The 16,106-nt window shown below is 31.1% G+C and overlaps 1 protein-coding gene across 3 annotated transcripts in view; it reads right to left on the bottom strand.

Moving 5' to 3' along the window:
* Nucleotides 1–305: 305 nt before the first annotated feature.
* The window catches only part of LOC132724479 (cAMP-specific 3',5'-cyclic phosphodiesterase 4D-like), a 58,129-nt gene continuing 42,328 nt past the window's right edge, over nt 306–16,106 (bottom strand). Inside the window, exons 1-8 of one of the 3 annotated variants that reach the window (XM_060709352.1) lie at nt 12,715–13,254; nt 7,222–7,427; nt 6,460–6,558; nt 6,015–6,179; nt 5,187–5,286; nt 3,576–3,853; nt 3,008–3,190; nt 306–2,816 (exon numbers count right to left, since the gene is read on the bottom strand). In XM_060709352.1, coding sequence (XP_060565335.1) covers nt 2,499–2,816; nt 3,008–3,190; nt 3,576–3,853; nt 5,187–5,286; nt 6,015–6,179; nt 6,460–6,558; nt 7,222–7,427; nt 12,715–12,841 — 1,476 coding nt within the window. In that variant the 5' untranslated portion in view covers nt 12,842–13,254 and the 3' untranslated portion in view covers nt 306–2,498. Of the gene's footprint in view, nt 2,817–3,007; nt 3,191–3,575; nt 3,854–5,186; nt 5,287–6,014; nt 6,180–6,459; nt 6,559–7,221; nt 7,428–9,357; nt 9,639–12,714; nt 13,255–16,106 lie in introns of those variants that run through there. The other 2 variants (XM_060709351.1, XM_060709350.1) reach the window with 2 other exon arrangements.

Here is a 16,106-nt window from a genome sequence, read left to right as displayed (position 1 = left end):
GACAAAGCTGTTTGCTTCTGTGTTTCCTGTTGGTAGTAAATACAGCACTGCTATTTGAATCACTCTGTAGACATAGTTCAGTATGTTGTCTATACTTGGACATGTGATATCTAGTGGAAGCAAGCCAACTCACAAGACTCCAAGAGCAAGTTGCACTGTTTTACATGTACAATTTCCTCCTCTAGGGATATAAATTGTCTACCATCTTTGGATCTAATGCATTTATCACAATTTATACTACTAATGTTGAGCATCAGAAAAGCACATTTGGCCTTTCCATTTTATAAAAATGACAACAAAATATATTTCAGTTTTCCAAATTTTATTTTTAACTAGGCTGGGCTGCTAGAAATCATGGGAAACAAACTGTCATGGAAGAAACCGTGATTTGCAATCTATTTATAGTAACATAGTTATGATATCATAATGTTTAAAATAAATAAGTCCTCTAGAAATGCAAGATTGAAATTTTAAATAAAATGATTCAATGAAATTAATAAATCTTCTACAAGCTAGTTACTCGTCACTTGGAAGTTTTATAAAATAAATAAATTAATTTACTTTTTTTATCCCTATATTTTCTGATTTTTTTTTCTTCTTTTCGGTTTTCAATTTACAAAAAAATATTGAAAAAATAAATAAAAATATACTGGTCTGTTAGTATAATTGACCAGAAAACAACCATAATAATTCACATCTTATTTCTACGAAAAAGAAAAAAAATAACGCATTCACTGGAAGATTTTTCAAATTCTTCCAATTACCCATGATCCCTAGCAATATCACAGTGTGATTAGCTGATGGATTTCCAGTGACAAGAAATGGTCACACATGCCATTTTGTTTTCGTGTAACTAGCTGGCATAAGTATAACAAATACACTACAACTGATTTTTTAAGAAAAGAAAAACTTACACTATATTTTGCGTAAACTTTCCGAAGGTGTAACTTTTTTTTTAACATACATTAATAAAATGATGAAGTATGAAAATACCTACACAGTATCTGATATTACACAATTAATGAGGAGAATAAAACATTTTTTTTTCATGCTACCCTATGTAAGAAAAATAAACTTACAATATAAAGTAAAAGCATATGCTTTTTCAATTTAAAACATATGTTTTTTTAAAAAATAATATTATGTATGATTGTTAAAAAAGGGGTAAAAACCGATTTTAATGATGATATTAATTTTTACTAAGATGACTGTTTCTATCATCTCTAACTAGGTCAATCTACAATAAAACTTGACATTTAACGCCAGTAATAATAATGGTCATTAATTTACAAAGAATTGTTAAATCTTTATCTAAAGACATATTTAAACATTGCCAATGGATAATCTGGCAACAGCATTGATAATGGTACTGCTCATAACATAACCTATTTTTGTTCAGATTATTCAGAAATTTGCCTCAAGAACGGTTTCGGGAAATCAGTTGTGCATGTCATTTCCGTCCAAATTTTCATCAGCCTTTTGTCCGCAGATTTGCAAGGGCTTTAACTCTGTTCACATTACAAAATTCAACCAGCATTTTTTTTCATAACAATAAAGCTAATCAAACTGTTAGCACAAGCTTAAACAATTGTTAAACCTATAATACAGCCCAAACAAACCTTATTCTTAAATAGCCTTAAAAAAACAGTTTTAATAAATAAACGCAGCAATCATATACAGAAACAATTTAAAAAAACAATTCATGATCATATGATAAAATTAATGATATGATAAAATGTATAAAATTGGCTGGTACTGTTACGTATCAACAGCAACACCACTAAAGCATCACTAACATAATGTAAATAAGAGTAATCTCCCTTTGTAACTCTCCTGAACAGGAAGCACAAAAGTATTACAATTGTACTATAACAGTTTTAGCACACAACTTCCTGTTTCTCAAAACAGAACCACAAGTCAATAATAACAAAGATTTTAACTTGCTTAATGTCTGTTAATGTCAGAGTTTTTGTCCGATTTTTTACTTCTTCAGAACAAACGCACACGCATTGAAACATGGCTACTGTACAAACATATATCATAATGCGGAGCTGATTTTCCTTAAAGCAAAAATACCCGCCATTTCGAAAATCTGTAATACTCAATATCTTCCCTAATTTCACAAGTTCATAACTTAAAGAGACAGACAAAGTCAAACTGTTCTGTTTTCTCTTATGCCTCCCTGTCTAAGGTATCGAATTGTTAACCGTACTTTTCCTGCTACATCTACTACTACGGTAACTGGATAGTCAACCGTACAAACCCTGGAAGTTCTCCCTGAGAAATGATGTCATCTTCCATTCTACATCATCGGTTGTCATGACAACAAAGACATGACACGTCCCCGCTATGGAATCCTGGGAGACAGCTTACACGGCCCTAATGACACGATTCATCAAATTCTAAGCGCTAATGTCATTGGAGGGGCCTGTTAGGCCATGGAATACTTTAATGAGTAAACTTTATCACAATTATGCAATATTTTATTCTACAGCAAGCTACTGTCCTTTTTTATTTTGCTGTTTCGATGACCCGTTACCACTATCAGTCAATTTAATAACAACATCACTTCCACGATGTTCAGTATCATTTTCACTGTCTTTTTCTTCTTCAATGTCAAACTGAAATTTACTGTCTGCTGATTTCTCCTCAGATTTAGCACTAGAACAGAAACTAGAGGATGGGCTGATGGGGATCATACTTTGAAACCAGTCTCTATTTTCCTCCACTTGATCAAGTATTTCCTGTGCGTCTGGGTAAACTAAATCTGCCCAGGTCTCCCACATTGGGTGTAAGATGTAGTCAATGAATCCAACCTGGAAGAACAAAACAAGCATGAAATTAAACATTTAATTTAATTAGATTCAAGTATACAATAAAACAATAATCATAAAATAATATTTGAAAAAAAAAATAAAAAAATAAATCTTCTAATGATTATTATCATATTCTTTTAATACTTAAATATAGGTATTTTATTTTTTACTTAACAGAAAAAAATACATACCTGTGATTTTTCAACAGTAGCAGTAAGTTTGTCACACATTGGACTGAGGTCAAGTCCCTTTGCCCTTTCCATATCTCCCTGGCGGAAGAACTCCGTCATCAATCTATCAAGCCATGTCTTATACAGTTCAAGAGGCTTGGTTGGATTGCTCAAGTCGGCACAGTGCACCATATTTTGTAATACCTGAAAGAAACATAAGTAAAACTCTATGAAACATGGTATTTCTCAGAAGAAAATGATAAAAAGATATCACATTGTATAACATGTGTTCCCCCCCCCCCCCCTTTCAATTATGTTTATTGCCAGGTATTATACTACTTCCATGTTTCTGACCGAATCATTTGTAAAACACGCAACAGTTAATCACCCTCGCAATTTGTCTTCACACCATTTTCCTCTTTGTTCATGGAACTTAAATGTTTACTAATCACTCTTTATTATGCTCTATATACTAGATAATTTAGCCTTGAACTGAACATGTACTTTCTGTGGATTTTGTTTTCTTACTTTACAGATATTTAAGTATGTTTTGTGATCAGCACTTTCTTTTCTACTTTGCAATAATTACCTGTATTCTATCTTGGTAATTGTCCAGTAAAAGGACGCCTGAACCTGCCACTTTCTTCGTTTCAACCATCGTCTTCAAATCAGCCAGAAGACTCATATGTTTTGACATGTCTGTAGCTAGGACCATATCGATGCACATTTTTCGCAAGGTCTGTCGTTGTTTCTTGGAAAGGTTGACAAAAATGTCACAGTTTTCTTCTTGAAGCAGTTTGAAAGCAACGGCCAAATGATGATTCTCTAACACAGACTCGTCATTGTACATCAATGCAAGTTCTGAACCTAAAGATAGAAAAGTAAATAAAACATTAAAAACTTTCATATACCTTCAAAAAAACCACAGCATATTACTCATAAACTATTTTATATAACATGACCTACCATAGTAATATATAATCAATAAATGGAGAATTATTAGGAGACAGCCAAAAGCCATAGAACAGTTAAGTCCTATAAAGAAAGAATCAGTACAAATTACTAGCAATATTCTGGAGTGGTCTTAATGCCAATTACATATGTTCTTTGATAGGCGTTAATTGAAATGTCAATTACTGTTGCAAGACCAGTATGTTTACAACTATACTTCATTTTATATAATGTAACACTGACGTCAACAGTCGTTCTAAATCGTGTTGTTTTCTTTTTCCATCTGTTTAATGTTTTTGTCATAACGTTACTTTAGTGACACATTTTCATTAATACTACGTGTACACATGTTTACTGTTTTGTTTTTTATCAACAAGACCAATGTCCGAATAAAACTTTTATCTCTTATTTGTCTTGTACAAAAAACATAGCCTGAACGTATTTTCTAAACAGTTTTAGTCAATAATATCACCATCAAAGACAAATAAAAAAACCTGAGTGCTTTTACGCATAAACAGTCAAAACAGTAATTGGCCTCGTTACTTCATTATAAAAGAATATTATGGATTAAGATAATGCGTGCTTCGAGTATAAATCGTGTTTTCTGACTGTAAATCTGATAAGCGTTTGGTTCAACAGATGGCTCTATTGATAGGTTTTTTATGTAGGTTCACAAAGATTCATAGCGTGATAGATTTCTTGTTTTTTATTCATACATGTCAAGGGTAAAGCAGTATCAGGCAATTAGGTATTTTGTCGGCTTCGGTCGAGCCTCAAAGGTTCTTTTTTAATAGATTTACGAGATTTCAACAAGTTTACAGAGAAGAACAAAAGAATTTAATATTTTGACGTACTATCTTTTGTTGTTGACCAATTTATTTAACAAATAATTAAACTAAATATTTTAAGGTGAATTCCAATGTTTGGTGTGGGAATGTACTGGTTGGGTTAATATTTTGGCAATAGTTTCAGATCCTGTCAAATTTACCCAGATTTCAATGTTTATATCAAACAGTTATAAGATTTATCAAGATCCATGTCACAACAATTTATATCCTCCTATTCAAACTTAACACGACAATTTTACCCTCCATGGCCTTTTCACCTATATGGTCAGACAAACTTCTTTTGTTTGAAATTTGGATAAACAGAATATTATTCCTATGACTAGTAAACAAGTCTTCCCCCTTGTAAAATTTTAACAAAACATGAATCAAGTATAGTTTGTTTTGTAGTAATTTAAACTTACTTGTATTTATAAGAAACTGGTTGGTAACGCCTGGATGGTCTACATCGTGAATGGCACTGGCAAATATGGCTGAGAGAATTTCTAAGTCGGTGAACACATTCTGTAAACCACAAGAACAAGTATATTAAACAACAATACAATAAAAGTAGTAAATAAACAACCAAATATAGCAAACATTATGCATGTTTATGGCCAAGTTTGCGGTTATATTATTGTTTTTCAGGTTCTGGTTTACGAAGATACAAATTATTTAATACTCTTGAGGGCTTTCTTTCCTTAATTAGATACTACTATATGATGCATACGCTGGTTCCTGTAACTTTATTAAGGCTGTGGGAACCGTTCTGATGGAAAAAATATTGTGCTGTGTATGGGAGGATATGCATCAGATATTATATGGATTAATTGCAACCTTGGGTCTAGATTCTCTGCAGAAATTGTACAGCGTATGGTAATACAACCGCTGCAGCAAGAATCTAACACCGTCTGATTTGTATTGATTGAACGTCTGCATGAAATGCAACAAAATGTTTATTGTGACAAAATCACATTAATATCTGCAGACAGATTGTCAATAGCTTCTGAATCCTACATCCATGTGTAAAACCAAGCAAGAAATATATCCATGAGATTGCAGCATGCTAGGAAATGAAATAGCTGTACTGTAGTCGATAAAACAAGGATAATTTCCTCCTTCAAAGTGTGCGAAAGATGGAACTTTAAAACAAGTTTAGTTCTAAAAGAATCCTTTAAGATTGTACTTGTTGTCAACAAGCTCAACAATTAGAGTATCGCGTTATTTTCTTCGTTCAAATGACAGATATTTACCTCTAATGCTTGTGCTGATAGAAGAACATGCGTTGACTGCGTGACGTCAGCTGCATGAATACAATTGTGGTACGGTACATCCGAATGATAGTGATCTTCTAAATGCATTAAGTAGGTCACTAACGTTGTTGCGGGAATATTGAAGGTATTACACAAGTTTCTGTCCTGTAATAAGAAAGCGATCAAAACATAAATACAAATATCAAATATTAAGTAATAAAAATGTTAATTTTGTTACACGCGGCCATTTCAAGACTGTTACGTAAAAAAATCTCATCCCAGGTATTTATGTTGAATGAATTTCAAATCATTATCTTTTAAGTGATAACTAGATATCAAATTTGAAATTTTATTTCATTCTGAATGAGATGTCGGTAAATAGGTCAGTGTTACTATTTGAGTTACAAGTTGAAAAACAATGACTTGAGGGGTAACTGGTATATACCTGAAATATCTTGTATGTGACACAGGTAAGAGGTCGGTTGTTGGAGTATTCTGCAATTTTGAACATGTCTACGCCCCATCTATCAATATCATTCAGCAACTGAAACAACAAATTCAATATTTTAAAAAATAAAATGGAAAAATATATAACAAAACAACATTAAAATCTATTTCCAAACAAGCAATTTGATACAGGTTAACTTTATTGCACTTCAGTTCGGAACTATTTCAAACCTAATTGCATCCTCACGAGAATCTTGGCAATTCTGACGACCTTAACAGACATTTGTACTCTACTTGCGTAAATACAAATAATTCTGGCAAAACAAAAGGTGTCTGTGAAGCATCAACTCAAATGAAGCAAGAAGTGCCAAAAATTGCCCGTCTGCTTCATATATTAACAGTCTGATTTAAATATAACACAGGATGTGCACTGTATGCATCTAAAACACTTCTACTAATGAATCATTAAATTCTTTCTGTAACTGTATAAACCAAATTGACGCCTAATTATTCATTAGCCCTACTTAAGTAAAATGCAGATGAATATTTTAGTGCTTTTTGCTTGCCAATTTTAGGAAGACGATTAAAAGTATAAAAGGCCATTTATATGCAGATTTAGTTTTTCTATCTTAACAACATTACTTTTCAAAACGTAATGTGATTATTCTAAAAGAAGATTATGGATTTGAATAAAATAAATCCCATGGTTATGTAATACTTTGAGTGAACAAGGAGATTAGTATATCATCTCTATCATTACCTTGCCTAATTCTTCTTTATGTGGAGTTTCTACCCCATATTTTGGCACCTGACCGGTGAAACTGTTGGTATGTTTCAGTTTACGTACACCGGTAATCTGTGTCATAGGGCGTCGTTTACCAGTCTCTTTCTGGTTTTCCTTCTCTTTATGGTTTCCTTCATTCTCTTCAATCTTAAATGAAGGAATATCAAGCTCTTGTTGTTTGTCTGAAAGTAGAAAAGAAAACAGATTTTGAATATAAAATCTTTTAAAATTATGTCGCACTATATTTTGACCTCTTCTCTCAACTGACCGAAATACTTTTCAAATCCATTTTAATGTTTTTTTGTTTTTTTTTCCAAATTCTATTGAACTCTCTTCTCAGTACCTTTTATTCACCTTTTCATTTTTTAAAATATGCACCAAATCTGAGACATCATTTTTTTCTTTTCATTGATTGTTTCAACAGTTGTTTATCAAGATGAAGAGCCCAGGTGTAACAGTTGTTGTACAGGCTATACAGAGAACAAAGACCTCCATATAATATATGCTCTCTCACCTTAAAGTACCCAGTACTTACTATTTTAAAACATCATGATGATCTCAGATTAAACCCCATTTTCTTTATGTAATTGAAACTACACCACATTTATTTAAACTGAAACATTCTGAAACAGCAGCTGCCTTTTTAACCTGGCTATGACGTCAATGCAAACATCTTTTTATAATGTAATAAAGTAAAAATCGTAAGATTTTCTCAGGCCGTTTGTCTTGAAACTTGTAATTTTCTCTGGAAAATTAAAATGAAAATTTGCAATTTTCTACCAGACACCACATTCTCTCCTACAGTATTATTTGTTTGGCATAAATAACTTCTGAAATAATTAACTAAACATGGGTAAAAAAAAAACTTGCTTTCCATTTCATCAGAATTAAGTCTGATAAAAATTATAGCAAGGTTATTACATAAAAGACATAGGCAATTAAATGTCTTTATTCAGACTTGACATAGAAAAGTAAGCTTAATATCTTTATCATATCAATAAGAATGGATTAATTCCCACATTTTTTGTTTCATAACATTCCTTATATAATTTTTATTTTTCACCAAAGAACCAAGTTATGAAACAATAAAAGGAAAAAATCAATAAGCCTTTTATATGACCTTCCCCATTTCCAAACTTTCCACATTTTGAGCCGAAAAAAAAGAAAAGAAGTAAGTGATCGCCTTAAAAAAAGTTGGTTATCAGCTGAAAAAGTCAGTTATCAGGAAATTATCAGTGATTGTGAATGGGATCAGTATAAGAAGAGCCTGTTAAATGGTTTAGGCATACCTTAGTGATTTTACCTATAGATACAACAGGTACAAACAAAGGCAACAAGCTGTCAATTCTATCTTTTCTTGATCTCATGCCAGACAGAATAGTCAAAATATCAAAAAACAAAGCTACACTGAATACAATCTTCACTTAACTTATTATCATAAATGTGTATAAAACCGGATTTCCATGAATTTCATGCATAAAGGCTTGTTTAAAGTTTCGTTTTATTCTCTTCCTATTTATTTTTTCCTCCACTATAAACCAGTGTTGTTCATCTTATTTTATCTAGCAATTTTAACTTGTCATGGTAACAAATTATCTGAAAATTATAGGGGGAAAAGTTGAGAGAAAAAACGAGCTCTTGTGATTCACATATCTATCAGTATTCGATCACACTTCCCCTCGACTGTGACGTCAATACGGATATTAAAGAGATATAATTTACAGAAGATCACATCATTTTGTATGTAACATCACATCATTACATTACATATTGGTTTACAATTTAACCTTGTGACCAGAAGTTACTACTGTGGTTTATTCACCGATATTGTAGATATCTTCGGGGTATTTAAATATGCTCATTAGCTATCATAGTTTTAAAGTCATCAAAAAAGATTGTGTCATATCAGCATAACTTTCAACTATTTAATTGCAAACTATCCCTTCACAAGGCTTAAACTATCCCTTTCAGTTCACTTTCTAGTAACAAACCAAGGAAATTGATCTACTTTCCTTATCTACAGTCATATCACGTTTTTGCTCTAAATCTTTCCATAGTTTACCATTAATTAAGATAATAAATTAAATATGATTTTTTTTTATAGTTTTATACCTCTATTTAAACTTGGTGTTGTAGATTTAAAAACATCATTATTTAAGCTGCATCTTCTTAAACTGCTTCTTTTTTCTACCATGTCAATACATAAACTCCATCGTCGACCCATTTTTTTAACACAAGTTTTTCCTGTTTTCCCGTTTTTATCCAAAAAATCACATCTCTGTACCATTATGGTTTAAACAAAATAAGTCACTGGTAATAAAAAATAACTTCCACCTTTGGCGACTATTTCCCTAATGTTTACAACCTTACAAATAATGTCCATGTGTCGTAACCGCTAATTATATCTAGTTTGAACTGCCTCGATAAATACCGTCACATTTAAGTCATGATAAACTGATAAAAAGCTTTACCTATTGTTAAGAGCCCTAGTTATTAATGGTAATGATTATATAAACTACTATATGTATAAACCTGCCACTATTGGTGATATTTTATTACAAACAAGTCATTGTATTTTAGACATATTGCATCAATGACTTATTGATATTATGTAAGTGAAAAAGTCACCATGAAGTGCTACAAAAACAGTTTTTACAAAAGTTTCTACTCCACTATTTATTATACACCCTACTGGCCACAACAGATTTTTTATATGCGACCAGAGCCAACCAAGATCAGTGTCCTCTTTGCTATTCGGTCAGTAATTTTTTTCTAGATTAAAAGTTAGACAGGTCTATTTCATATAGTTTTGTATGGGAAGGATTTAAACTACACAAGTGACTCAAGTTAATATATTCTTTTTTGGTATCTTTTTATTTCATTACATTTATAATGTAAATGAGCAGTTGAAGATGTATATATATGTTAGTAACGAGATGAGAAACCAGGTTAAAAGGTTAATACTTAATGATCGAGATAATATTATATACGATAGTAATTTGTCAAAATGTCTGACATATGACCGAAATATCTCAATCTATATCATGTAGCGTTCAAGTGACCATTTCCTCGATTTCAGTTTTAAATTCAATCTCATTATAATAATTCTTATTTTAAACAAACTTTAAACTTCGCAATATATATTTTTTAATCAACTATTTTAAAAGGTTATGTTGTTTGTTTAATTATATAGTAAAGTTGGAAATCTATGCTAATTGGATGATAAAATAAACAAAATTCAAAGTTTTGTCACATTTCAAATTGATGTTAATTAGTTGATATCATAACAAACTTTTCCTTTAGGGTTTGTCAAAAACCCTTTCTTCCTCAAATAAATAACACTAACTAGATGGTTTTTTTTGCATTATTCCCTAGATAATTTACTTGTTGTGAAACCTTTTAAAGGTCGTAAATCCTGTAAAAAAAAATCCAAAAGCTACGATTCCTGCAAATTTCTCTGGCAACGTTTCAAATGTCATCACATTAAATCAAATGGAATATAAGTCCTAATTAAGAAAACGGTAAAAAGGAATTCGCATCACACCTTCTCCCGTGTATGTAATCCCCTTAATAGAACATATTTCTGTGAATGAATCTTCGTATAGCAATTCGGAGGCAGAAAAGGAAAAATAATCAGTAATTCCAGAAAAAATAGTTCGTTACTAATGCGATTTTCAGGCCGTGTAAATATTTAACGCCACAATGACGTCAAACCACTTATCGCTTCCTATGGCAACATAAAGATTCCAGCATTATGGAAGAAAATCTCTAGAGTTTTTCCTTAAAAGAATGTTTTGAACCAAAAATTTCATAGATTGATAATTTACATATATTTTTATGCACAGAGTAAAATACTGATGTAACTGAAGTTTCTCAACTTTGTGTCCTTGTACTTTTAAACAAAAGTGAACGTAAGAAACATATGAAAGTACAATATTAGAACGTCATCATGTGTTTCTTTGGCAAATTTACAACTATCATACAGTATACATTCATCTTATAATTAAGTGGTTTGCCTGTATTTACAGCAAATATCAATTCAAAATACCGGAAACTGCTTATAATAACAAATAAAGGACTTTATAATATTGCATCCCACAATTTTCCGCAATCATTTAACTCAATTAGTAATCACCTCTGTTTTAAAACCACTCCTTAGATTTTCTCTGGTTTCGCTTTCATTGTACTATATAATGTCTCTACCAAGGAGATGGGCCGAGTTTCAAATTGTAGTACCTAGGTATTTTTTATTTAACACCTAAGAATGCCATTCAAACATTGCCCCCACTGAGTTTACTTTTTTCGCAATGGTTTAAAGTGGTTACCTTTTACACTTCAGGTGTTCAAATAAATCTACCTGCTGTCAGAAAGCAAGACTGTAATTGTTTGTTATTTTGTAAAGTTCAAAACTATTGTTCAGTATGTTTGTCATCTCCTCCTCTTTACCGCTAAGAATAAGGTTAAAAAGAATGAAGAGACGTAACATTCAGTTGTCCGTGGTGATTTTGATGGAAGAAAAAACTGCAGCTTAGAAAATAGGCAAGAAAAATCTTGGTAAGTTTAAAATATAGTGACAACTGGCTGTACTTTTATATGGTAGAGACACTTAACTTTCTTAGTTAACAATAAAAGCACAAAGTGGAATGATAGAACAGAATGAAATTACTTACAAACAATGGGACTGGATCTTCTCACAGACCATTTAACCAAGAAAGATAGTGATTATTGACATTAACATTTAGAATAAAAGACTTATTGGAATGCAATTTATTTTTTCTGATTACAAGATGAGGAAAACATCCAATTTTTCGTCTCATCAGTAGGTCACAGACTGACTTCTTATAGAGAAATGATTTGACAGTAATCAATATCACCACTGACCCACTGAAGCACAGAACAATAGCAATAATCCACATGATGCAAGAATAATAAATGCCATACTGTCTGGATTGTCATAAAATCTTGATTACTGGAAAGATATATTGCAAAGAAAATGTTCATTGGACTCTCTTGGGGGATTTTTTTTTAAAGGTCATAGCATCAGGGTACTTAATACCATAGTGATTCATTACATGAAATATCCGGAGCAAATCACAAAAAGACAAAATCGTGCGTGCACCACATGGAGCCAATTAGGATCTAAAATCAACAGTTTCTTGTTTAAAAAATAAATCTCCCAACTACAACAAAACAGTTAGATTTAAATTGTCTTGTATTGGACAGGGGCAGACGTTTTCTTCAATTACGTAAATTCTAGTGCAAGATATTTTACTTAAAAAATATTCCTCTTTAGAAGTGCACTAAAGGAAAAGAGTCAGAACATAAAACTAGCACATCTTTGTATAACAAGTAAAAAATGTAGGTTAAAAATTTTGAGGAAGATCTCAAAAACAGCAGCAGGCAGCTGTTAACAGCTGTTAAAAGTAAGAAAGCATCATACAACAGTGTTGTAAATCTGTGAATACTTACAAGTGAAGTTGAAGTATATCGGAGCAAGTATATTCCGGTTATCGGGAGTTGAATAGATACCCATGATCGTGTTTGCGTTAATGTCCTCGTGACTTGGTACCATAGTATCGATGGCAAATGCAGGCATAATAAAGTTTCACTTTCTTGAATTTAGTCCCTTAACAGAAGTGTCACCGTTCACAAATTTATAATGATAACTGTCATTTCAATAACTGAATGTACTTTTACATGTATCAAAGTCCACTTTGATGTTTGATTCTTCTAAAATATTATTTTTACAAAGTATGAACACACTAAATTGTCACCTGAGAACAAGTTAAAATTGTTAAGTTCCAAATTGCACAAAGTATATGTATACAATCCAGTAACTTTAATGAACACACTAAGTCCCTCTTCACTGTATTCTTGAGCAATAACAAGTGTTTCTAAATACTGTTTCAATTTGAAAACTTCAAAATTTGTTCAAATTATTCAATTCCTTTTGCAAAAGCAAGCATGCGTTATTTTCTTAAATAGTTTCACTACTGACACTCTCGCTATCTGTATAAAATTTGTACTGAATTATTTGCCAATACTAGCTACTGTATATACTACCTAGGCTGACAAAGCCTCACTGTGAAAGCCGACAGCCAATCAGAATCAAGAACAGCTAACTGATAGTAGAGAGCGAAGATTTTTACCTAGTTTTGAATGAATACCGGTGTTGTCATAATATACAACGTATATTAATAGTAAATATGAAAATTTAATGTTGAAAATTTCACAATCGCCTTTTGCGATGAAACGTTGACGAGTTTAACAAAAGAAATCGTAATGAGTTTATTATGTCTGAAATAGAAACTTGTATCGTTTTAGGTGATTTTGTTGTTTATTTGTTTAGCAACTGATTAAAAATTATTTCACATGACAATGATGTACTCAAATTTAGAACATACTGAATTTATATACACTTTTCTTCTATGAATACTTTATTCAGAAATTAACCTTTAAACATATTTTTCAACAATTATTGTGTACGCAGCTTTTTAAGTTAAAATAATCCCTCTCAAATTTTTTTTCTCCCATTAGTTAGGTCAATGAGCTTTTGACCTATCAACAATATTTAAAGCACATGTTTTCTTTCCATACATTTTGTATTGAAACAAGAAATTATCATACATTAAAATGATTTTTACATGATCAAGAATTGAATGACTGTTTTAATTGATTTAAAATTTATTTAATTTGAAAATATTGTCAAACATTGAAGCAAAAATTGATTCTATGTTCTATATAATATAAGAGATTAATTATTTATCATCCAATATTTTAGCATTTTATGCTAATGAAACACTCCTTTGATGAAAGGTAAAAAGACAGGTTGAACAAATTTCATTTTTTTTTAAAAATATGATTATGAAATACCTACTCATGAATAAAATATACTTGAGAACAAGCAACCAGAACTCTATGCTAATAAGCTACCGTAGTTCTGAATCTTAAACTTAATTAAATCAGTTTATACATAGGTATAAAATCCATCCTTGTTTGTTATATTCATTAATTAGACTAATCAACGACACATCAAGCACAAGTCAGGGCAGTTTACGAGCAATATTTACGGCAATTGTAAACGACCAATGTATTCATTAGCTTTATAAGTATGTAAGTCATGTCTACAAAAAAAGAATAAAAAATGACAATACTTATCGCGTATCGTAATGATGTCATCAAACGGTACAATCAATCTATACCATTCACGACTCGAAGTATCTTAATGAATGACCAATTAACAACGAGCGTTTTGATTCTTTTCTCATTGGCAAGTTCAGTTGATGATGTTTTTATTTCGTTTTTCTTTTTTTAATTCTTTTTTTGTGTGTGTTAAAAGTAGAAAGTTATAATATAAAGATAGTAAACTACTCAAAAAAGAACAATAACTTATAAATTACAAACCCACGATAATATTTATTTACAATTAGAAATACCAATAAATATTGTGTTTTTAAGAGAGAAATTAGAAATATTAATAAATATTCTATGTTTTTAAGAGAGAAATATTATTCGATTTTGTATGCGATATCAGGTAAACACAATGGTATTATTTTCCAGAGCCTTAAATTTACGTAAGACATTTATGTCAACGTATTTTCTTACGTTTGTTTTAAACGTCTACATCTCCTATAACAAATGATGTACTAACACGGGCTTAATCTCTTCTGCTTTAAGAGTCAGGAGTTATTATCCTTATTTTTTACACATTTGACATAAACAAATTGTTTCTTTTTGCTTTTATTACGACAATAAAGTATAAACAAATTTTTCATTCATTCTTTTTTGTTATTTCTTTTAATTTGTTTTTGAAATACTTTTCTAAAATATTTAATGTGAACTTTTAAATCAGTGAAAGGAAAATATATCCTGCATATTTCGACATCAAAATTAGCCTTTTTTTCATATTTTTAGTGTTGTTTAAATCCATCAGCTTAGCTTAATAGGGAGTGAATCAGAGCTGTAATCCAAAGGTAGCCGATTGATCCTTAGGGTGAGGCATAATTTCTCTGTGACAATTTATCTGTACAAACTTAATTGTTAAATGAGTTTTATGGTTTATGAGTTTTTATTTGTCTCTCTGTCGCATTGCATTTTCAGAAAATAATGTGAGATTTAAGTAGTCAGAATATTGGTTATTACTATTAGTTATTACTATCAGTTATTAAGGAAAGTTTGCTACATGGACAGATAAATAAACCAAAAACAATACAGATATTTATTTCAAAATACTGAAAGAAAAATTCCAACCAGAGCACCATTCTGTCATAAAATCAAACCAAGGGAATAAATCAACCCTCACTGCACCATATATCTTAAATGAACTTAATGTCTATCTTTCAATCTGGACAAATCATTCATTATTTGCTAGGAAGATTTATTTCAAAATATTTCCTGGTAAGTAAACAGCTAGTGCAGACATGGTATATTGCACAGAGCTAGGTCCCACACTGGTTACATCAGTTTCAGATTTTATTTTTTTTATTCAATGGCCCTCAGCTCTAAGGCAAGTAAATTCGGCTGCCACTAAAAGACAAAGCGTATAGAAACAACCAGTTATGTTAAAATTTGTTCATATTAATTTAACCCTAAAAATTTTGGATGTGCTGTCTGATAAGTGCTTCCAGCATCTCTTTGATAATAGTTTATTTTATAATAAATTAACACATTTAACTTGGGAGTCAAAAAAGGGTGAAGATTAAATATTTCTTTACCTCAAAGCAGTAACAAGTTAACTCCTTATACAATTAAAAAGGAGTTAACCCATTACTGCATTAAGCTGAAAATGTATATATTTTGGGTAATATTTATAATTTGTACCAGCTATCTTCTTGGACTATGTTCACAAGCCTGTTAGAAGA

This window comes from Ruditapes philippinarum, unplaced genomic scaffold (assembly GCF_026571515.1).
Source record: "Ruditapes philippinarum isolate M1 unplaced genomic scaffold, ASM2657151v2 ctg3427_1_1_1_1, whole genome shotgun sequence".
Classification (NCBI taxonomy): Eukaryota; Metazoa; Mollusca; class Bivalvia; order Venerida; family Veneridae; genus Ruditapes; species Ruditapes philippinarum.
The sequence above is the reverse complement of the archived record's forward strand: the minus strand, read 5'-3'. Positions and strand labels throughout refer to the sequence as shown.